This window comes from Siniperca chuatsi, linkage group LG5 (genome assembly GCF_020085105.1).
Source record: "Siniperca chuatsi isolate FFG_IHB_CAS linkage group LG5, ASM2008510v1, whole genome shotgun sequence".
NCBI lineage: Eukaryota > Metazoa > Chordata > Actinopteri > Centrarchiformes > Sinipercidae > Siniperca > Siniperca chuatsi.
Genome location: NC_058046.1, coordinates 24,763,946 through 24,789,476, shown reverse-complemented (window position 1 = coordinate 24,789,476; position 25,531 = coordinate 24,763,946). Strand labels below are relative to the sequence as shown.

Genomic DNA, 25,531 nt, shown 5'->3' with positions numbered 1-25,531 from the left:
TTAGTTATATTTAAAATATTAAATTCTAATCCTTTTCTGAATGTATTATTTTATTAGTAATGAAAAAGAACCGAGTATAGATAAGAGTAGTAGTATCGATAAAATCCTAATGATACCCATCCCGAAACACGAGTTTAACACAGCGCTTGCTTAGTTCATCTTCTCCTCTCAGAAGTTAATTGATCAATTACAGTCTTTAATTTATATGCTGTAGTTTGCTAATGTGATAGCCCAGACCTAAGTGGGTCCATGATGAGAAAGGATTAAAAATCAGAAGCTATTACAAGCTGCCAAGTCAGATTAGAATGAAGATCATTTTAGAGCAGCAGTTGAAGTGATGTTGGTTGGTGCATTCAAGTCTATTCCCAAAACCACTCCGTTATTAGTGGGGGCTTTAAATACACTTGCCTTAATCTGTATGTAGGTATAGATGTGATGCACTGCTCCAAAAAGACAGAGGAATCCCACAGCCATATAGTGGATGTTTGTGCCAGATGAGAAGAGACCAAATGCAAAGTTTCTTTGTGCTGAATGCTGACAGTATACAGTATACACTGAATTCAATTAAACAGCCACATAAATGGCAAACCAAGTTCTGTATTTCACTTTGTGTATGTATCTGATTAAGAGACAACAAAACATGTCAGCTACATGTTACCACGTTACAGCTTTAGAGTAAAATACGTTCAAATAAAAAATATAGCATCACTGCCAATTCACAATTTATATGGAAAAACCCACCTGCTGCTGAGCTCCACCAAATTCCCACAATGGAGCCGCTGCAACACCTCCTGCACTAATAACTTGTTTGCCAATCCAGTTTGTTTTGTATGCTGTCCTGGCTGAAATTCATGCTGCATTCAACTCAGCTTTTTTCTCCTTACTTGGAATAAGATTCACGGAATTTTTCCAGTCAAGGATCAGCCAAATTTAGAAGTCTCTCTCTCTCTCTCTCTCTCTCTCTCTCTCGTATTAGTCTTTGATTAACAGTTCATTAAGCTAAATAGGTAGTTGCAGCAGAGAAAGGGCGACTTGCTGACTTTTGTAAACTTTTGTTCAACATTGCAAACATCAAAAGCAACGTCCGGAAAAGAGCAGTAATCCATATTTAGACATTTCGGACAACCCAGCATCTTCATCCAGAGGTGAAGACGACACTTTTTTTTTTTTTTAAACACCATATGGGAACAATTAACAGTAATTCATGACTTCTCTATAAACTGTTAGCAAGACCACAACCCAATTTACAGCCATTAAATAACAAATTGACAATTGAGTTTCTGTATCTTTAAACATTATCTGACAGGAATGGGGCTACATGATATAAATTAGATTCCATCTCGAGTGTTTGCAAACACTTAGAAACAGTGAAGTATAAATCAGGACGGGGACTAACAAAGCAGTGTTGTTAAGATGTCTGCATCTGCAGCAAAAATCACTATTACAGTACAGCCTAACTGGTGGAATGGAGTGTGTTGCAATAAAATGAATATCATCAATATGAGCCAAATGATTGCAGAAATGACCACTTATCAGATAATGGGTAAAAACTTCAATATTGGGCTGCCATAGACAGCAATAAAACAGGGACTGCCTTAATCATAAGTGCTGTATATCGCCACAGGTCAACTCTATGAGCAGTACATTATGTGGTGTAAACATCTCTAGCCAATCTGTAACAAACAATAAATGTGGAGGAGAATGTCTCCTCCCACTGAAAAAAAATTAAAAAATAATCTGAGCATTGCTTCAGCAAGGGTGGGATAAATGATTAAAAGGATTTCAGACTGTTACCAAACTATGACTAATTGTATGACTATCTCATCTCACCTTTCCATATTTATAGGTAAGCTACTCAATGTTATTTATTCTCATTTAGAATTTCTGGCAGTCTGACATAATACTATTTATACAAGACTGGCTCGCCCCCACAGGTGTTTTCACGCAATATTCCTGATTAGTCCTCTTCTCAGGACGGTGTGGCAGTGTACAGACTGTGCTTGATTGACATCTCCCCAACTCTCTTGTTAGTTTTGTTGTCACCTGTCAGGAACATTTTTACCTTTATCACTGGCTGCGGCAGTCACGATTGTGCTGGCGTACCGCTTGTTACAAAGTGGCAAGGGCAGGAAGACCCATTTAAATGCTGCAGGCAGCAAATGAGAACAAATCTCTAGCAACTGATAATCAAACAGGTAGTAGAGACACTGTGGTAAATTTTTGTTTTATATTTTTACCAGGAATGTCCTGCTCAAGTTTTTTTTTTTTTTTTTTTTTTTTTTTTTTTGCCTTGATCCCGATCTGATTCCTTTAATCTTGGGTATGTGATCCAATACTTATATTTACCTAATGTTGATTAAATATATATCAGACACACTGAAATAACAGATTGAAACAAGATCTTATTTTTCTTGAGCTTCTTGATCTTAATACTGAAGGTCCTGATTCAAAACTATAAAGTTGATATGAAAGATTAAAGATAAATAAAAGAGAATGTGACTCCTGAAATTGAATAAATATAAACACAGGCCTGTAGGGAGCACACAAACCCAACAAAAGACAAGTTTGATGTTGGCCTGCCATCAAGTTACTCATGGAATTAATGTTAGTTAAAAATGTTTTGTACACTGCTCTTTGCTAATAAGAGAGGAGAGATAACAGATTTATTACCGTCTGGGTCAATTCTCTTCAAAATACAGAGCGAATCTGTGTATTTTGCCAACCTGGGAGTCAATCACCTATATTGCCTTATGTTGCTTTTACATTTTGTCTTGATGCCTTTTATGTTTTATGTAAAGCACTTTGAATTGCCTTGTTGAAATGTGCTATACAAATAAACCTGCCTTGCCTGTGTGACCAAATCATTTTTCACTTTCACACACACACAAATTTTCACTAAAATAAAAAGGAGCAAAATGTCCACAGAGCCCAGCTGGATAAAACACAGCATACCACAAAGAAAGGATCGGATTTTGATCTGCTTTATTTTAGCCGATGTAATCCATTAAAATATGCCCGGATCGACTCAGGACATCCCTAATTTTTACAGCTAATAAGTTTTGACAGTGACAGTACAGTCACTTTCATTTGGATTCAGTCACTACAAATCATGTGAAACATGTGTTTATTAGACTGTTGAGTACAATGCTGCGTAGTATTTTGATTATGTACTTGCTGCATGTAGCTGTTGATTCAAGTTGGCGTAAGCAGCATGTGGCGACTTGTGTGCCGAATAGAAATATAGTGGAAACCACGCCCAGCTTAAACCGGCACTTAACCTGTCAGCACACCCATTCTTATTAGTATATCAAGTTTGGTGACATCATCTTATGTAAGCATAGCTCCGCCCAACATCAACCTGCGGTCTAATTAGCCAGAATAACTGAAAACACCTGTGTGGGTGTGTGCAGAGCCCTCGATAGTTTCACATTTAATGTAAACACTCAAACCAGCTTTGGGAAAAGCTGTAACGTCATTTGGGAATCTGCACATAACATAGTAAGAGAGAAAGACGTTAAACTCGAAGTGCTATAAATTAAGCAAATGAATCAGAACACGGACACAGTGTGTCGTAGATGCAAAGCAACAAACATTCTTGCATATCGAAAAAGGTGTGACAATCCTCCCTCCTTCTCCCTAGAGATGGACTCCTTAACTGTGAGTGATAAATTATCTAAATAAACTTTGTCTTTACCCACCGCCATTTTCTCGGGATGGGAATCATTAGGATTTTATTAATACTACTATTCTTATCGATGCTCTTATTGGTTCTTTTTATTACTAAATAGTTGCTTTAAAAATATATTTATTTATATATATTATATTAATATATTTAATATATTTAAAAAAAGAATAAATTCTGAAAAGGATTAGAATTTAATATAAAATATAACTAAATGTTTCTAGAGCAGCAACAATGTTTACAACAGCAAAGTCACTATATAAACTCAATATCTCACTGGAAACAAATCTAAAATGTAAAATAAATCATATTCCTGACAACATACTGAGTGATATCTGTTTTCTTCATTCTTTCTAAACATCAGTCAGTTATCAGTCTCTCCTCCTGTCCTCCTCCCTCTGCTGCCATTCACTGCAGGTAAGTTACCGCTGGTAGAGGGAGGAGGGAGGTTTTCAAGAATTTGTAAACATTGCTTTTTACTTGCAGAGGTTTTATTGCACTTACTTACAGCAACAAGCGTAGCCCCAGGCAAGTAAAGCTTAATGTTGAGCCCTGACTGATCCAAGTTCATCTGAATATAGCTGAGCAAAAACCAGAATCACAATATCAGAATAGGCCTTTTTTTATAGACGACATTTTGATGTATAAATGATAAGATTAATGATGGCTGAATTCCATTTAGCTGCTTCAGTTTCAGGGTTCTGTATTGTGCATGCTGGCTCACTGTCACACTGTCATAGTTTACTGGGACTCTTGAATGGAACAAAGCCACCTTTAATATTAGTATCCTGGGTGATTTTCTTACTATGAGAAGTCAAAATGTCTGCTGTGAAGGGCTGAAGTTGATCATTTTCACATTTATTAATGATTACCGTTTGTTTTCAGACATGGTTTATTGTTGAAATCGCTCAGATGTGGATAGATGATCTTTTTCTGCCCTTTGGGTGACCCCACTCATCTAGTCACAAAAGACAAGGCCCAGACAGAACAATGAGTTAAAAACTGTTTTAAGAGAGATAAAGAGAATCAGAGGGTAAAAAAAAGAGTGAAATGCTGTGACTTTTGATGTTTATAAAAACAACATTAAAGCCTGCACAAAACTGTATAAGATATGATTGAGGGGAAACAGGAGGGGGAAGAGGGAGAAAGGCTTGGAAAAGAAATAGTGATCAGATTGTTTTCGACTAACAGGATCTGATGATAATTACACTGATCATCGTGTTTTTGACTCACAGGATCTGATGATAATTACACTGATCGCTGAGCCGTTTCTATCTGATACCGTGAGATAAAAAGGTTTCTACCTCCCATTGGATGCACAAAAAAAGGAGTGCTAATTACACGTCAGATACCCATCATCTCTCCCCCTTCACACCTCCATATTTCTCTCTCTCTCCTACCTTTAAACAAGTTTTCATCTCTCCCTGACAGCCATGATGTTTTATTAACTACTGTGGGATACAAGACACCTGAGCAGACCTGGAACAGATTGAGGTAAGAGCGAGGAGTGAAATACCTGCAGCTATGCTTCTCCTAAACTCCAAACTAGGCCTGCACGATATGAGGAAAATCTGCGATGTGCGATAACTGTGTTCAATATCACGATGACGCTATAATTTGCAATAAATAAAATGAATAATAAATAAATAACAAAATATCTCAATATCATCTCAGGAAACAAATCTAAAATTTTAATGAAATAAATCATATACACCAAAACACACACACATCAAAATACTGAATTAAGTTTAGTAACTAAGACATCAGTCAGCATCAGTCCTTCCTCCTGTCCTCCTCCCTCTGCTGCGATTCACTGCAGGTAAGTTACCACTGGCAAAGGGAGGAGGGGGTTGGTTTGTCTCAGCCAGCAGTCAGTTTACATGAATATGCCATTTTTTAAAAGATACATGGCAAACTAAGATAAACCGTTAGACTACATACATACTTAGTTTTAGCTTGTTTGTAACAATCCACTATTAGGCGAGCTAGCGCTTTGTGCTTGTGTAAAACATATGAGAGACTGCGGACAGAGAAGATTAAAATATCGCTTTCTACGTGTTTATGCTTGTTGAACAGGGGTATTGGCTTTTTACTCGCTAAGGTTTTATTGCACTTACAGTTGTCATGGCTCCGGGTTTTCTTGGTGTTCTCCTGTGTCTCTTCCTTGTCTCCTCCTCCCTTGTTTGTATGTGTTCTCTCTCTCCTAGCACCTGGTTTGGCTCCACACCTGACTCCAATCATCACATCAACTCTCAGCTTAAATACCCCAGCCCTGCAACCACTCGTCGCCAGATTGTTCCATCCTACTCAGTGGTAGTGTCCTATGCCGAATGTCTTGGAAATTTTCTAGTGTGCCCTTTTGTGTTTTTTCTCCTTGTGCCTCTGATTAACTGGATCTTCTCTTTTGTACCTCAGGACTCCGGTGCCAGCGTCTCTGCCCCGACATCTCCAACACGCCACCTCAGCTCAACTCCTGCCACTCTCCATTACACCAACCTGCCTGCCTCCTGCATACCTCAGCTCAGCGATAACCCTGCAGCAACCATCCTTGATTCATTAAAACTTTTTACTTACTGCACCCTCTGTCTCGGTGTCTGCTTCTGGGTCCGCCAAAAACGAAATGTCACAACAGCAACGAGCGTAGTTGTCCTCAACTCGAGTAATCTTCGAGTTATCTTCACTTCAATGTCTCCACCGGGCTCTGAGTGTGTATGTGGAGGAGCTCGGCTCCGACACAGACAGGAGGGAAGAGGCTGCAGCGTTTTAATAAATACTACGTTCTTTAGCCCCGGGGCCCATTTAATACCGGGTTTGGGTACCCATCTCTAAATTAAATGATTTTTCTTATTCATCGGGTTTTAGGCAGTCTTTTGCAATGTGTGTATCGCGCATGTTATTGCAATGACGATGAAAATACAATTTATTGGTCAGCACTACTCAAAACACATACAAATATGGAAGCTGTGAGCCACATAAACATCCTCACACATGAAACCCAGATGCATTGAAATATGTGCAAATATGTGAACACAAACCTAAGAAGCTATATTAAGAGACCCCTCAAAATGTAATCTACAAACCATGATGCAACCCGTCTTATGCAACTGGCCTATTTTGTAATTGATTCATGAACCAAAAATATTCAGGAAGGGTTGGCAGCTTTTATGTAATACTTGAGAATAAATTGTGTAAACATATGTTAATGTGTCTAGGCGCGTGTTGGTGCAAAATCAAACATCAGACTTCTCCAAAGGTTGCATTGATAAACAATGTAATCTTGTTTGATCAACACCAGCTGCCCCATAACATCTTCATATAGTCATATTAAATTTACAACGACTTTAAACAAACATTTATTTCTTATTTGACCTAGAGCTATCTTCCTCCTGTGGCAGCAAAGACAAGCTGTACACCACCTGTGCTGCAAAGCAGGCCAAGAATACACTGATTCAATTGAAAGCATGACTCAGTGGTAAGCCTGACATTTATGTGTATGCCTTTATACCCTAAAGCAGGCCTATTCAATTGGTGGCCCAGAAACCGGCCCAGAAGCAACCTCAGACTGGCTCAGCATACATAAATTTGATGTATGACAAAATAACTACATATATAGCGTATGGAAGTAGCTAACAAGTGAGTCATCTCGCTTCCTTCTCATCTCTGTTGAGAGTTCCACATGCGAAGTACTGATCGGGCAGGATGTTTACGGATGTAGCAACACCGCCAATCATATCTTTCACAAATCAATGTTTTCTCATGTGAGTTCCAACCACGCTTAGTAGCTTTTCAAAATGTCTGGCTATTGACAGGCACAAGTAGGGAAGTGCTCTACTGACTGTCAACCGTGAAAAGTAAATTTGACAATGAAAACTGTCAGTTTAACCCTGCCTGGACTAGCAAGTATTTGTTTATTTTACCGCTCCAAACGCCTGCTATTTTTCATTACATTCATTTGCATTTGTTTAAAAGTTGTTATTACCAAAAACTAAAAAAGGTTTTAAACAGGCTGCTGAAAATGTCTGGCCCATCTACATTTCCTGGTTTTAAAATCTGGCCTAATTGAATGGCCCTGCCCTACAGTAGGTAAAATTCCTCAGCAGCTGAAAATAACTCACAAAAAGAATTCACTGAACTATATCAGGGCAGGCACATTGAATGACAGTCTCTTCTTGAAGTCACAGACAGAAAGAACGGCACTGAAGAGGTTTGGGGGATAGATTCATCATGAGTGGATGCACTACAATAACATCTTTAACGTCTCTCACAGAATGGAGCAATTTTCTTGCAGAAATTTCCTGGAAGACTGGTGGCTTGCATTACAGATGTATGAGCAGCATGATGGGATTAAAATAGTGACAAGCAGCTCACTCCTTTGAGCTCTTTCGAAACTTATCACAGTTGTGAATAATTTGTTGTGTTGAGTTTAAGGACGGCTAAGAAAGCATTGAGCAGTACAATTAAAGGAGGGCAGAATAAAGGGCTACAACTAACCATTATTTCATTTTGGCGATTATCTTCTCGATTAATCATTTGGTCAATAAAATGCCCTAAAATTGTGAAAAATGCCCATCATTTCCAAAACCCAAGGTGACATCTTTAAATTGCTTATTTTGTATGACCCACAGCACAAAACCCAAAGATATTAAGTTTTCTATCATAGAAGACTGAGAAACCAGCCTGGTCTTTGTTCCTGCTACTGTGTTTCTAATTTTCTACTAAACTGTTAATGAGGCATTCCTGTAAAAAAGCAGGTTACATATCCTGCCAACTTACCCTGTAGAAATAAGAAATAAAGAGTCAATTCATAAACTTTGACAAAGCTGGATCCAGTGAATTTTTGGGAATTTTTACTTAAAAAATTACTTAAACGATGAATTGATTGTCAACATTTTTGCAGATACATTTTCTGTCGATCAATTATTCAGTTCTAGCATAAAGTAAAATTGCCTATTCTTGTAAGTATTACTCAGTTTAGACAGCTAATGAAAATTACAGGTCTGCAAATAACATTTATTGTCATTATTAATTAATCTGATAATTTACTTGATTGATCGATTAATTGTTAATCAAATAGCAAAAAATGCCCATCACAAGTTTGTAGAGCCCATCGTAACGTCTTAAAATGTCTTTTTAAAATTAATTTATTGGTTCTAGCTTCATTTCAAAAGCTAGAACCAGTGAATTTCTGCCATTTTTTAATTAATTCATTAATTAATAATTATTTCAGGTCTAGAAAGGTAAACAGGGGAATCTGTGATGCTCTTATTGTCCGGTACCAATTAGTCTATTGATTATGTCTGTAATTCAATAGCATACGGACAGTAAAATGTTCATTTGTCAGCACATTACTACTGCTCCCATAATCTCTGCATGCATAAAGGCATAGATCACACACCCACACACACACACACACACAGATACGCAGATACTAGGGTTCAAGCAAGGTGTGATCGATGTGTCAGAATGATTACACTATGATGAACAAGTGAATGAATGGACGCTATAAGAATCTGAGTTCAACTGAGGAGCAGGGCCAGGTTTTTGTGTGTGTGTGGGTGTGTGTGTGTGTGTGTGTGTGTGTGTGTGTGTGTGAGTGAGTGTGTGTGAGTGTATTATGTCTGACCTACAGATGAATAATGGGAGACAGAGTGGTGTATAATTATCTGTATTCATGGTCATAGGAGTTATGGTGATGGTGTACAACAAAAAAAGTTGACAGCAACTTTAAATCAGGCCACAAACAGACAGTCTCTTCATACAGAAAAAAAACAGTCTTGCACAAGGCTTAGACACATCTTATCCAAGGTGGATCTATCTTTGCGAAATAGAAACTACTTTTAAAAGATTGAGGTAAAGTGGTTAAAGTTGTGAATGTAATGAGGTGTTGAAGGCCATGAGATCACAGTAAGTACAGTAAAAAGATATATGAGCTGAAGGGTGGTGTAGTAAGGAGACTACCTTGATAAAGTCAGTTCAAATCATTGGGAGGCATCTGGCTGCTTTAGTGTCCTTGAGCAGCTTAGACTCAAAACATCCCTAAAGCATCATGTTATATTAAGAGCGTATGCACACACAAACACAAATCATTTAATTAATATATTAGTACATAAAGTTCATAGTTTTTTAATGTTTCTCAGAGCCTAGAAAAGCTATTTTTATTTGCATGATGTCATGCCAATGTAAAGTCTATGGGAAGAGCACTACTGTGCATGTGCAGTGGGTCAGCGTGGAAGAAAACCCAGAAGCTAGAAAACGTTTTTGGCTTATGCGGAGACCAATTTTCATTAAAGTAAGTGGGTGCCATCGTTGAGTCTGGTATACACTACTTATCATACATCTATGGTGAGGCGTCAAAAACCCTGGACCTTACACTTCCCATAATACAAAGTCAATGACTTCAACAAGGTAATTGTCAAAGACTTGAAAAACACAGAAGACTTTATTCAACTATTTTCTCAAGTTGTAATAGTACGATTGAATCAATATTCAGCATTAAGTGAATCGGACTAAGGGAAACTTCACTGGGAATTCCATAAATAAAACTACCTACTACATTTTCATGACAACTGGGCAACTTTATCTGCTGAAGAAGTTCCTGTGATTCGATTGAAAGCTACAGAACAGCTACTGGGTGGACCTTGTTTTTGTCAAAAACTAATACTGTTCAGTTACACTGCTTTGTTGTTTAATTATATTGCTTTGTTAGTATAGTTGCTCTACCACCTGCCCCATGTCTCAAGCTCAATATGTTGGATATGTCTTTGTTTGTAATATTATGTCTTAATTGTTTTTGATGTCTTTGTGGTCACTAATTTTGGTGTTCCTTATTCTAACAGTTAAGCAGGCAAGTCTTTTCATATACAGTGTACTGGTAATACGTAATGCTACAGCAGGTACAATAAGTATTGAACACGTCACTATTTTTCTCATTAAATATATTTCTAAAAAGGTGCTATTGAAATTAAATTTTCACCAGATGTTGGTAACAACCCATGCAATCCACACATGCAAAGAAATCAAACCATAGATGTCCATAAATTAAGTTATGTATAATAACGTTAAATGACACAGGGAAAAAAGTATTGAACATGCTTACTGAAATTCATTTAATACTTCGTACAAAAGCCTTTGTTGGTAATGACTGCTTCAAGACGCCTCTTGTATGGAGAAACGAGTTGCATGCATTGCTGAAGTGTGATTTTGGCCCAGTCGTCCACACATTCTTGAAGTCTGGTCACAATCTTGAAGGTTCTGGGGGCCTCTTCTATGAACTCTGATCTTTAGTTCTTTCCATAGATTTTCAATTGGAGTCAAGTCAGGTGATTGGCTGGGCCATTCTAGCAGCTTTATTTTATTTCTCTGAAACCAACTGAGAGTTTCCTTGGCTGTGTGTTTGGGATCATTGTCTTGATGAAATGTCCACCCTCAATTCATCTTCATCATCCTGGTAGAGGGCAGCAGAATTTTATCAACAATATCTCTGTACATTTTGCCATTCATCCTTCCTTCAATTATATGAAGTTTGCCAGTACCGTATGCTGAAAAACAGCCCCACACCATGATGTTTCCACCTCCAAACTTCACTGTTGGTATGGTGTTTTGGGGGTGATGTGCAGTGCCATTTCTCCTCAAACATGGTGTGTATTATGGCATTCAAAGAGTTCAATTTTGGTCTCATCTGACCAGACTATATTCTCCCAGTATGTCACAGGCTTGTCCAAATGTTGTGCAGCAAACTTTAAACGAGCTTCGACACGCTTTTTCTTCAGTAATGGAGTCTTGCGTAGTGAGCGTGCATACAGGCCATGGCGGTTGAGTGCATTACTTATCGTTTTCTTTGAAACAATTGTACCTGCTAATTCCAGGTCCTCCTGAAGCGGTCTACAAGTGGTCCTTGGCTCTTGAACAACTCTTCTGATAATTCTTTTCACTCCTCTGTCAGAAAACTTGCGAGGAGCACCTGGTCGCGGCAGGTTTATGGTGAAATGATGTTCTTTCCACTTCCTGATAATGGCCCCAACAGTGCTCACTGGAACATTCAGAAGTTTTGAAATCCAGCAGTATGTTTTGCAACAATAAGGTTGCAAAGGTCTTGAGAGCGCTCTTTGCTTTTATCCATCATGAGATGTTTCTTCTGTGACACCTTGGTAATGAGACACCTTTTTATAGGCCATCAGCTGGGACTGAACCAGCTGATGTTCATTTGCACTGACAAGGGGCAGGATTGCTTTCTAATTACTGATTGTCTTGGCATTCCTTTTATCACCTCCCTTTCTTCATGTCTTCAATGCTTTTTCCCTGTGTCATTTAACATTATAACACATAACTTAGCTTATGGACATATATGGTTTGATTTCTTTGCATGTGTGGATTTCATGAGTTGTTACCAACATCTGGTGAAAATTTAATTTCAATAGCACCTTTAGAAATATATTTACTGAGAAAAGTGGTGACGTGTTCAATACTTATTTTACCTGCTGTACCTATCATATCTGTTTGTGTACAGCCACTAAAAGGGTAATGTGAATGTGTATACAATTCTGCCACATGGTTTACAAGTCTTCTGAAAAAAAGAGAAAGAAGGGAATTTATTAAGGTCTCATGATCACAACTTTAATAGCAGAGAAATCTAATATATTCAAGGCTGAGGGCTCTGTGGTTATATGTCAGAGTGAGAGAGGGAGACATGTGAGGGTCATTTGGTGGACTCAATGAGGAGCCCATGTGGGCTGACAAGGGTAAATATTCTATGTGAATCTCTCGCTCCCTCTCTTTCTCTCTCTAGCTATGTATGGTTAAAGGAATACAGTGGTGTCACTGTTTGTTTTTGCCAAGCTCTATCACTTCTCTGCAAAGTGAAAAATACCAAAACTTCCTCTAAGGCTAATTTTCAAAACAATGTACAATTTATTTGACTTATGAAAACAAGACAGCACACACCCAACAAAAATATTTTCAACCCCAGAAGCAAGGGACGGATAGACCAAGTGAGAAGACGTGAGATGGAAGGAAAAGAATGTTTTTTGTTAACACAAATTAAAAATTAATTACAAACAGCCTTTAAGGAAGCTTGATGAAGTTGGTTGGAAATAGTCCTGGGAGTTTTAAAGAAGAACTGGGTCCCTGCCAAACATTTGATAAATAAGGAAAAAATTGTTTTCTTTGTGAGACCATAAATTAGTTTTACATATTATTATACAAACATAAAAGTTAAGTTAAAAAAGTTAATTGACTAGCCTGAAGAAGGGATATAGGAGCAACCTGTATTTGCTGTTGCCACGAATAGGTCAATATGGCCACTGTAGCTTTTTATAGTGGAGGTGCCCCACCTAGCCTGGAAAAAAAAAAAAAAAAAAAAAAAGAGTGCCTCAACTGAAGTCTTAAGAAATCATGATGCAGAGGATCAGGGGGCATGGGGGAGAGCTCAGTGTAGCATGCACAGTAACATAGAGGTGGTAGTAATGAGAAGCTACTGTCAAGACTCTCCTTTTGTCTGCTGGAGCTTTGACAATCACGAGAAGCACATTCATGGCCCTTAGAGAGTTACTGTGTGGGTACCTGTGTTGTTGCTGAGCTAGCGGCTCTACTACGAGAGGCTCTCTGGTGTGTGTTTCTGTGGGGGAGAGGCAGTACATAGCTGTAGCCATGTTGTTTATCGCAGTTAACGTTACTGTTTGTCAGTAAATAATCTATACTAACAGTACAATCTAACGTTACTCAATCACTATACTCAATCCACACAATTCACTCAATCCACTCTTCACAAATATTCCTACTAGTCTGCAGAGTCGGGAGATGTTGGTTTTATAGAGTGGCGAATTTTGCTATTTGCTATAGCAAAATTCAATTGCAATAGCTGGGTTTCAACCAGTAGAAGGCAGTTGCTATGCATATTTATAACACAATATGTAGAATTCAAATACTTTGCACAAAAAGGTCAAGATCTGAATCCATCAGCAACACTACCAAATACCTTGGCTTTCAGATTTGAGGTTTAGTTACTCTTTAATGAGCGAGGTGATTGTTTAAACCATCATCTAGTAACTACATTGATACGAGATGAGATGTGCCCGGATCAGTGAGATTCAGCTCAGTAGGCACTTAATTCGAATATAATCAAAGCGGCACATGGCTATGTTGGGGGGGGGAAGCACAGGGGTAACGAGTGACCAATATACACTTACTCATTCATGTGATTTTATGCGAAAACATGAAGAGAGCACTTCTATTCGAAGTGCTCTACAATACTATGAGTGCTTGCATTTCGAGGACACCCATCTCAGTTTCAATGATGAACAGGTGGGGGGGTTTTTAATAAGAAAAAAAAAAAAAGAACAAACAAGTGGCCTCATGTGAATGTCTTCTGTCATAGGACACACTATTGTCTCCAATGATGAAAACTATTAACTGGTATGAATTTATTCAACATACAACATAACAGAATTCACTGATCAATGTGTAACTAAAGGAATGATGGACCTCAGCACTACACTCCATCCTATGTGTTGTGTTAACCTTTATGCATGGAAATCCAATTGGAAAGCAAATTTGAAATCTCTGCTGTGCATAATCAATAACAAAACAGACAAGTTAAACTAATTCAACGTAGAGAGCTGAGACACACCATCGAGATGAAAGTTTAATATTAACAGCCACAACCACAGGAGGGAGAAAAATAATGTTAAGACTGAATGAAAAGAGGCTTAGAGAGTAAATTACTCACCACTGAAAACACTGATGCAAAGTGTCATGTGTCATATTCGGTTGAAAATCTATCATCAGAACTTGTCAACCCCATATACAATATACTACATGTTACTCGACATATTAAAGAATTTAGCAGTCTCATGTTGCTTGGAAAACACAAATCAAAGTGCTTATTGCATGACTTCTTTAATCTTTGACAAAAGCTGCTGTTTGGCAGTCGACCTAATATCACCCACCTTTGGATCAGTGCTTGGTATTGTGACGACCTCAACATTTTCTATGTGGTGTTAACATAATTTTGTCTACCGCCTGTGTGCAGAAGTGGTGTTTAAACTCTTAAATTCATCAGAGGCTTTGGATGCTCAGTTTCAGCACAGCTCATTGTTTCTCAGGAGACTACCTAAAAGCTGGTTTTTCTTACTCCAGTCTAACCTTGCGGGCCTCTGGCAGTAGCCATACTGTATTTGTGATCACGTCAGGTAGATACACAGCTGATGTAAGGTAAAAGAAACCTGTTCAGGAGGGCTTTGTAAAAACACAGGCAATCAATATCCTTCTTACTGTGGATTTTTTGTGGAGGTCATAATGCTGGATGTGGGAACAGCCTCCAGTAATAAACTGCAGAGAACTGTATTATTGTGCATTATGGCACTCTTTGGTGAAGGCAGTGTCCTCGCATACAAATGTCTCTTCATATTTTAAAAAAGACTTTGCAGTAGACTGAACAAATTGCTTAATTTTTATGAACAAAACCTAGTCTTTAGTTGATTTGAGGTCTTATCGATGAGAGTTCGTTTTCATTTGGAAATCCATCTGACCAATGAAAAGTTTCCAGCAGAGGATACTACTTAAAATTAGTCCTTGCTAGTTTCAAGGAAATTAGAGCAAGAGGGAGTTCAAGGCGTCTCAGTACTTCTGAAGGTTTGTGTGGAATTTCAGCATGTTTTAACCTTACCTGTAGCAGAGTTTAATTATCGTTCCTCAGGTCAAATGCAAAGTTTTGTGCAAGATGATACTCTTCTATCTTGCAGTGTTTGAAATACGATAATAGGTTGTGGGGTTTTGCTTCCTGGAAAATAAATTGTGTTTTTCATAATTAAGAGCGATTTGGGGATCATTCTAAACACTGACTAGGAAGCTTAGAAGTCAGTCTGGAGATTAGATAATTCAAAGGATTTATAGTATTTATAATATGCTGCATAATTAAGGATTGCATCAGAGTACAAGGTGGATTGGGGATACACAACAGGGTTATAATTATTTATCAAACTTAAAGAGCGTGCTTTTTAATGAATGAATTGTCTCTTCTGTCCATATCTACTGCGTGTTTTTGTTTTTTTCAGCTGTCCGTTTTGTTTGTTTGGTGCAGTGGAGGCGTGTAATGGTGGGTGTAAGCAGTACACCAACATTCTGTCTACAGTAGGAAAAGCAGAAGCAACATCACAGTTTACTTGAGAGATCTTTTTCCATCGACCTTTATTGCATCTTTTCTTGCTGTGTGCCCCCGTTAGGTACTGATGTAGAATCATGTGGCCAAGAAAAAAAACTCACAAGATTCCTTTTCAGTAAGGGCACAGTTTTTATCATACACCTACTGTGAAGGGCAGGAGAGACTGTACAGTCTGTATCCAGGCCTAAAATAATACTGTGTACAGGTATGGAACTGGACTGGCTACAATTTACTCTAATAGATTAACAGCAGTGATTTATTTTACGCCATTTCTGCTTTTGTGGCTTCTGGTGATGGTTTTATGGTTTTGGTTTGTTCTGTAGTTATTTGTAGTTTTTGATGGGCTATATTGGATTTAAAATTCTTGATTTTTTCCTTTTGTATGTTTTAACTAGATTTATTAAGAAAAGTGGTATTTTGAATAAACAGCCTAATGGCACTGTGACCTACATTCACTACCTTTACGTCTTTATAGAAGTAACCCTGTAGTAAATGCTGTTGAGTTTCTGTTTCTTTTATTTCAAGTTGCAACAAAAAGAAATGAGGAAAGGGATGATTAGAAGAAAAGAAAAAAAGAAGAGTTAGAAAGATAGGATTCTGTGGCTTCAGTTTCCCTGTGCAGTATACTCCTCATGTGAACAACCTGACACTTATTTTATCACACCCTTCTGCTGGTTTTTCTAGCTCACGACAGATAAAGATCATTTCCTTGTTCATTCTCACTGAAAATGTGTGGTGCAGATCTGGCAGCCATGATGGACTGGGCTTTGAAAACGCTGATTTTTTTGTCTATGGTCGGCAAATTCAAAGTTAGGTCACTTGTAATGACATCAGCCAGTGTTCTAATCAACTAGCCACAATTTTTGTTATACACATTTGAATTTCCACACCTAGAGGAAAGAGTTAAAACAGACTGTATACACAGTAAAATCACACATGTGCAATACAGATTCTGAAGTCAACAGATTACTCTATTGCAGAAGGTGCACTTAAATGGCTTGGGCAGCAATTCCATGCATGGGCAAGCACACAGGAAACCTCCTAGACACATAATGTAGCTAAACTGGAGTGCATGCAGTAGATTTGAGAATGCACAACTGACAGCAAGTAATAGCAGAACACAGCAGCGAGGAAGCTCCACATGTGTGTGCATATTTTCTTCAAAAACAGACACCCAGAAGCCTTCACTCCTCTGTCTCCAACCTGCACACTAGTCTTGTTCCCCCCCTGCTCCCTTTCGTCTCTCAACCAGCTGTGCAGATAAACAAGGCGCTCAAGTGGAGAACAGTAACATCCCCAGTGGCGGCCTGGGATAGTAGCTCTTCTAATTACACTACAAAATACTGCCTTGGCTTCTTCTGTCTTACCACCATCCCTCTCTCTCTCCTGCTCCTCCTAAACCCTGCCTCTTTGGCTCCCCAGTCTCTACACCACTCCTTGCCTCTCTCTTGAATTGTTAACCACCATGACAAACAGCTAGAGAATCATTTCTCATCTACTTTTGTGATGGAAAACAAACACTCACACCTGTCCACATTGACTCTCCTTTCCCCATCACCTGCCTTCTCTTTTTCTATAATCTTCTGCCTTTGCCTTTCCCATCATCAGCGGTCTTCCCTTTCATTCAACAGTTTTTTCCTCTTTGCCATCCTTCTGTCCCTGATCTGCCCCATCATCTACTGTCTGTTAATAACAACTGTCTCCTCTCCTCTTTTCCATCACCTCGAGTTTGTTCTTCATATAGCTGTAAGGTGAGGCGGTTGTTACAGTTTTAGTACCGATACCAATCACCATTTTCATACCATTAGGCTTGGCCGATGCAATATCTGATTGGCTGATTACTGTTTCGAAACATTTTTCAGAAAGATAATGTGCAAAATATCCTGCAAAAGCCACCACTTTGCCTAATGTAAGTGCATCCTGAGGTATTTTTGAAGTTAAGTACTCCAAAATATGTTCTCAACACTGTCACTCATTTTAAAAGTGATTAATTACATCATGTTATTTTCTGTTACACTCAACAACTGCCTCCTTACCTTAAAAATGCTGGACAGGTCTCCCGCCCCAGCCTCTCCGAGTAATCACAGATCAGCTTTATAAATCACGCTTTCACACACCTGGTGAAAACTGTCAAACAGTATGGGATTATTTTCCCGTCTTTATTCAAAAGCGTGTTCTTTTAATTTGAGAGCATGACATTGAATTCAGTTTGGATTTTGTAATGTTTTCCCTCGTTACCCTGCCCTCGCACTCAAATAGCCCCTGCTTGCACTTAGATTTGCTCTGCTTCTGCTCAAACTGTGTGCTTACACTCAGATATATTGTTGCTTACACGGATTTCCTGCGCTCCAGCTCCAGCCCTCATCCTTGGGCTCAAGCTGTTTCTCTGCGCTCGCGAAACATCTGCTCTCAGATTTCTCCTCTGCTCTTTGATTTTTTTTGTGACATGTGAAATTCCTCTGCACTACCACGGCACCTGCAGATGACGTTGCCAATGAACAATGACTGTGTCCGTTGTACTAGTAATAATAAGTGGAAACCTCCGTTGTTCGTGGCAGCACCGCCAGCGGTAAAAGTGGCTTTGCAGAGAAATTGCACAAGTTAAACCAAGCTCCCATTGCTCCATCTCTTGCTGACGTTCGACATCACTCTGATCCAGTGGTGGAATGTAACTAAGTACATTTACTCAAGTACTGTGCGTAAGTACAAATTTGAGTAATTTGTACTTTACTTGAGTATTTCCATTTTATTCAACTTTATACTTCTACTCCACTACATCACTGAGGCAAATATTGTACTTCTCACTCCACTACATTTGTCTGACAGCTTTAGTTACTAGTTACTTTACAGATTGCAATTTTCATACCCTTCCTGTCCAGTGAAAATCATGTATCTCTAAATTTGGTGATTTTGAATTTTTCTGATAAACTGAAGGATTAAGTGTTCCTTTCTGGGTTGAGAAAATTCTCCTAATTCTTAAACTAAACCCCATCTGCAGCTGCCTTCTGATCACGCCCTGCCTTACAATGACTTTCGTATTGCAAAAGTATTGAGATGTATTACAGTTTATTTGTAGTTACACAATTACACCTTGCTTTTTGGAATACATAATTTGCTTGTTACGGCCCGGCCTGGCCTTCCCCATGGCTCCCGCCTTGTGTCCTCTCCTGTTGTATAGGTCTTCTGCTGCAGGTAGTAAGTGGGTGCAGGTGTGCCGGGTTGCCTTAATAGCGTCCCACAGCTAGAAAACACACAGCTGTTACCGAGCATGAATTTATTTGATCATATTCTCAGGCAAATCAATATTTAATCCTCTGTATCCGGAATACTGTACAATTCACGAAGACAACACCGATCTACAGCATAACTATGGCAGGCACTTTTCATCAATGCATTGCTTTGGTCTGGCTTTACTCTTCACTGATTGATTAAAGAAACTTTAAACATACTGGCTAAGCAAAACAGAAGGAAGGGCTCATTACCATAAGGAAAAGCGTTTTTTAGACTGAAAAGCGGCTTTTTACGGTATCTTACTAGAGCGCCGAAAACGGCATGAAAAACAGTGTTTTAATGTAAATCGTTATGAAAAGACGGTCGCTCTTCTTTAAGAATGAGTGGATATGGGATCCTAATATAGTACCAATGTGGCATGTCAAAGGTAAATTAAAGTTCAGAACTACTGTAAATCTGCTCATTATACTGTGTAGACAAAATGTTATTGAGGGTGTCATCTCATATAGCTCTAACGTAAGCCACTAGAAGTAATTATTTCAGCAGTGTTGACGGTAACGTACATGATAAAGTACACTCCGGGGTGCTGCCTCATTATTCTGTCACTGGTGTGATTAAACTTATGTGTAGTCAGGATAACACACAGGGACAGTACTTACTATTGATTACTTTAGTAGGATTATTGTCTTTTAACCAGAAATAATTGCATCTTCCACCCCCACATCCCAGTAATTACTGTAACTGTTTACATTAGCTACATACTATGCTACATGCACATGCTAACACTTTATCTCTGTATCTCCTTTCAACAAATACTTTCTACTTCACTGGGCTCTGTACGTCACTTTTCACAAATGTACCTATAAAGACAAATGTAAAACAGAGTGTATGTTTAGAGAGTTTAGGCATAAATACTAACTAACATTTTGTGACAAAGAGATATACAGTAAATAATGTTAGCAGTTAGCAGCGAGGGAAACGGCAGTGGGATCCTCACAACATGGCGGCGTAGATGTCACCCAAAATTCAACTCGGCATGACATCAACTTAACATTCCTATATTCCCAGTATTTAGCTATTATAGTAAAAGGTATGGCCACTGGTATATGTAATAACTGTACTTTTATTCCAAAAGTTGTAAAGAAAGCAAGGGAAGTATATATTTAAAAAAAAGATGTGGGAGTGGATGAACCCAGTTACAGAGTAAGCGCCTGTATGGGACGCTCTAAGTAGTACAGCGAACACACCCGCAACGAGGCAGGGATCATTTCATTGGTCAACACCACACCTGGCATTCTATAGGTTGAGGGATTTTGACAGGGTTACGGCACAAAAAAATCCGAGAGCAGAGAAGAAATCTGAGAGCAGACGTTTCGCGAGCGCATAGAAGCCGCCTGAGCGCAAGGAGAAGGGCTGAAGCTGGAGCGCAGGAAATCTGTGCAAGCAACAATATGGCTGAGTGCAAGCACACAGTTTGAGCAGTCTAAGTGCAAGCAGGGGCTATTTGAGTGTGAGTGAGGCGTTTTGAGGGAAAGCATTACAAAATCTGAACTAAAATCTATAGGTTGTGCTCTCAAATTAAAAGAAAACACTCTGGAATAAAGATAGGAAAATAATCCCATAAAACAGAAGCTGACACCACGTTGTCCATTGCCATTATTCCACAGTCCCTTTCCCTTCCAGCCTCACTCTTGCATCTTAAGTTCCACTGTGGTCTGTTGTTTTCAGTCACTAAACAGGATCAGAAACATGACAAAAAGCGATTGATTCTGACAAGCTAGCTTACACTGGGGGACATACAAAACACTGATACATGCAAAAACAAACTCCCCAAAGCTTATTTTAAAAATAACTCAAATTCACTGTTAGCTCCAGTAGCTTGTAGCTTGTTAACACAGGCTTACAGCCTGAACATACTGCCTCCCTTACCGCATCAACATCTCCAGTTTGTGAAGCGCTAGACAGGAACACAAAATGCTTCAGAAAACTGAGCGGTGGAGACTAGGCAGCCATTGTTTTGTGATTGTATTTGTTTGTCATTTATAATGAATATCAGCTGGTACAGACTGCTGTCTATTGGAGCATCTCTACTGTCTACCTTATAAATGCCCTTCTAAGTATGAAACTTTGAAACCACCTACACTGTTCACCTGAAATGCAAAGACTATTTAGATCTACACTTCCAAATCAGACATTCGAGGAGAAAAATGGTGCTTTACCAATTCATATGAGGAAGCTTTGAGAAATATTATGTAAAGTACTGAGGGCAGTTCCTCTGAAATAATGCAATTATAATGCAATAATAACTACATATTGCCACCCCAAAACCATGCCCCCTACTACTAAACTTTGACCCATTCACACATACTAACATCGCACATGTCATATCTTTTGGTAATTTTCACACACACAAAATGCAAACAAATATTGTCTCTGTCTAGTCATGTATATTCAGTGAATTGGGACTGATGACGTATGTATTTGTGTGATTCTGTATGCATCTAAAGAGCATCCGGACAGCATCATATATTTCCTGTTTTATTGTTTCTCACCTCTCCTCTCGTTTCAGATCACTTCACTTCCTGCCCCTCGTGAGTTTCCTGCCTGTCCAGATTGCATGCTCCGCCTTAAACAGCTGCACCTGTGTCCTATTGTCTTCACCCACCTGAGTATATAGTCTGCTGCTTCTCTTTATTCGTTGCCAGTTCGTTGTAGTACTTTCAGTCTCACGTTCCAGCTATTTCACCTAGTCTTTTGTGTTTGGATTACTGCCTGTGTACCTGACTATGCCTCTCACCTACCCCCTGGATTTCTTTGCTTGTGCTGATTGATCGCCTGTGTACCGAACCTGTTTTTTTGGCAAGTATAAGAACTGAACTTTATTCCTCCTTGTTTCTGAGTTGTGCTTCTGAGTCCTTTGCCAGTGCTTCACCAGACATTACAATCTGTCTTATTCTTTTGAACACAAAAGTTTTGCTGAACCAATAAGGTGTCTTGTCTTGTTCTCCTATTCCCTATGGTTCATCCTATGTACCATAGATGGCCACGGGATCCAATCCAAAGACAAGAGTTGACCATGTTTGCTTAGGCTGGTTAGCGCAGTGCACAACTATAAGTACAGTGATGAAGGGCTGCAGTCAAAATCATCAAACAGAACAGAATCCAACTCATCTTGTCCTCTGCCCAGGTTTCTATCAGTGGAACAAATAAGGTACAGCAGGAAACATACAGTAGTTTGTATTAGTATTAGAGAATCTACGCTCCTGGTAGTGCTGGTGGTGTTTGGTCTGCAGCACAATGAAAAGTAAAGCACTCAATTTGCTGTCACAGATATGCTATTTTCATCTTGGTACCTCTCACTCCTAGCAAAAGCTCACCCTTTCACTTTCAAGAAAAAAAGAGACTTCTTTCCTCCTCCTGTGCACATTTGTTGTTTTTTCCTAAATTTAAAATAACTTTTTATGCCCACAGAGGACACACAATCCAGGGCAACCCATTTTCTTTCTTCCTTCCTACTTGGTTCCTCTTTCTTGACTAATAACTCATCTCTTCTCGTTTATTTACAATTATTTTGTTCATTCTTTCATATCATCTTCTTTTTCTTCTTTGCTTTTTATGTCTTTCTGCCGCTCACTCTGCCCATCTCTTGCCCTGCCTCACGCAGGTTATTTCTCCTCCAGGAGCCAATCTAGCTGTGATTGATCAACTCATCTCTTCTGCATTAGAGTGCCAGAGGAACAAACCATAGTATTAACAACACCAATAAAACTAATGACGGTAATAAAAGAACCACACTAGCATTATCTGCACTGTTGATATAAGTAATGGTGAGCAAGTTATCTTGGATGGATCTCGCCTTATGACTCTCTCCCTCGCTCTCTCTCACACACACAAATAAGTAAAATCAATATAACAAGGCCATTTGTGTGATCATCAGGTCATAACTAATTCATGAAGTTTCTTTCTGGAGACTACCAATCAAATTAGCCTGAATCTTTGTGGCTCTCCAGCATCAGCAAGATTCCCAGGATCCCCCTGCTGCCTACAAACAGCTGACAGGCAGTAAAACAGTTGGACAGAAAACATGTTATTGAAATGTGGTCCAATCCTCTTGTCTCAGCACATTTTACTCATAATCAATAGAGTCCCGGTCAGGGTTAGCCCCATCATCAATTTGTTTGACTGACAAATTAATCCTGTAACTATTGGCAGTAACAAATAAGGCCTTAAGACAAATAACTGTATACTGTAAGTCTGTGAGAATGTTTCAATGGAAGAGCCAAGGAACACCTTATGTCAGCAGAGAGACAGCCAGTTTGCAATTGTATTGTCATTCACAATCCATTAATGCACATTCTGTCTCACCTTAAAGTATAAAATGTCTACTTTGTGTTGTACAATGAAAAAAAAATGTACACATATTATAGTAAGATAGAAAACATTATTATAATAAGAGTTTAATCAATTAAACCTGCAAAGATTTTGATAATCAGTTAATCATTTTTAAAGCAAAAATACCAAAAATTCCCTTCACAAATGTAAATATTTGCTACGTTTGTTTTATATTATTGTACTGTATTGTACATTGAACATCTTTGGGTTTTGGACTGTTGGTCAGACAAAACAAGACATCACCTGAAGACATCACCTTGGTGGACATTTTTCACCACTGTCTTTATAAACTAAATGATTGATCCATTAATCGGGAAAATAAATCAGCAGATTAACCGATAATGAAAAACATAAGTTTCAGCCCTAATAAAGTTATAATGTAACATAAAATAAAAATTTAATTGTTTACAAACTTTACAAAAGTTTTGAAAATAAATATCCTGTCTACTGTTCCCTGCTCTCTACTGCAAATAACTGATACTACTGCTGATAAATTACTGGTTACTACTTATAAAGAACAAATTTTTCTACCTGCTGTAATTTACCCTGGCAAATGCATTATTTTTGACTAAAAATGTACAATGCATTATGTTCATGTGCTTTATCTATTAACTATCTATCTATAAACTATTATAAAATCACCTTTTGTCAACAACAACAAATGTTTTCCAGTTCCAGTGAGTTCAATGGGGCACAACAAACAAGACTGGAATCAAAAGAAAAACATTCATTTATACTGAGTAACCAGACAAACAGAAACACAATGCAACACAGTAGCCCTGGACTTCATTCCACCTTAAAATTTTCAGTTTTTATTGAGACTACTACTTGTTTGTGTGCTGAATCAGTTCTATGGTAATTTTTGAGACTGTGGCTTTATAGTAGTGTTGTATAAGACTGCATTATACTGAAGGCTTTCTACTATTTCATTTACAGGATTCATGTATATATCATTTACTAACCCTGCCCTGACAATGTAGTATAATCAAATGCAACACTACAACTGCAAATTACAACTTCAAAAATTACCATAAAGCTGAATAAACACCTCTTTTACACGGTGTCAATTTTCACAAAAGGTTGAATTCATTACAGAACTGTTGGGTTGAATTACAATGCTCATAGGTTCTGTGTTTATGGTCACTAAATTCACTGTACAATCTCAATATATTGTACTTTTTAGCCAAAAAAATTAGGAAAATTAAAGGAGAATGTACACTGTAGTTCAAGGTTTGAAGACGTATAATCATACGCTCCTGAAAATAACCAGAGGCCTTACAAGGTAAAAGCCTATGCAGTTTCAGAGTGTGTGTGTGTGTGTGCCCCATTCTAGGAGAACAATATCATAAAACTCCTACTCCTGCCCTGCAGGTAGATAGCCCTAGCATCGCTGGATTGATTTGATCAATAATTCTAGCAACAGTTAATTTAGCTGAGACCAGAGTCTATGCTTCCCATCTGTCGCTCACTCCCTCACCTTCAGTCTTTCTGCCTCCGATTCCCCCCACCCTTATTTGATTGCAACTCTGAAAAGCAGTCAAAATTAAAACACAGTATTAATCACTCATAACTTTTTTTTTTAAAGCTAGAATGAATCATGGTGATCTGATGTTGATGGCTTTGATGAGACGTGGGTGTACTGTTAATGTCCACACATCTCTCTGTTGGAGAACTTGGGACTTGTTGTCATAGCCACACCTATGCAAACGCATGCAATATGAATGCATAGGTTACTGCATTTTTAATGAATGTCATCAGAAGGCCAGATGTGGTTTTAATTGAATGGGAATAATTCAAGTATCAGCATTCAATCTGCCATTTCACCAGCTCAGAATTATTGAGATTATGCCATTTAACACCCACTGTCATCTAATATTTCAAGAAAAAATAGGTTTAAGCAGTGGAACTGTGGCATCACCAGTTAGTTCAGACGAGCGATTTTCAAACCATGAGGCTTGAGGTAGAAACATGAGGCAAAGACCAATTAGGAAAAGACAGCTCACAATTTGTCTTCTTTCACTGTGGTATAGCAAAGCCTTGGATACATTTGGACACAAATGTAATCTTAA

At 38.5% G+C, this 25,531-nt stretch overlaps 1 protein-coding gene across 18 annotated transcripts in view; it reads right to left on the bottom strand.

Annotated features, from left to right (window-relative positions):
• Window positions 1-25,531, bottom strand: part of gpat2 (glycerol-3-phosphate acyltransferase 2, mitochondrial) — a 117,561-nt gene that overhangs the window by 36,051 nt on the left and 55,979 nt on the right. For 3 of the 18 annotated variants that reach the window (XM_044196044.1, XM_044196046.1, XM_044196063.1), the window contains exon 1: window positions 409-489. The exons of 13 other annotated variants lie outside the window; for them this stretch is intronic. In XM_044196044.1, the coding sequence (XP_044051979.1) occupies window positions 409-474 (66 nt within the window). In that variant the 5' untranslated portion in view covers window positions 475-489. Of the gene's footprint in view, window positions 1-408; window positions 510-5,799; window positions 5,901-25,531 lie in introns of those variants that run through there. 2 more of the 18 variants (XM_044196060.1, XM_044196064.1) reach the window with 2 other exon arrangements.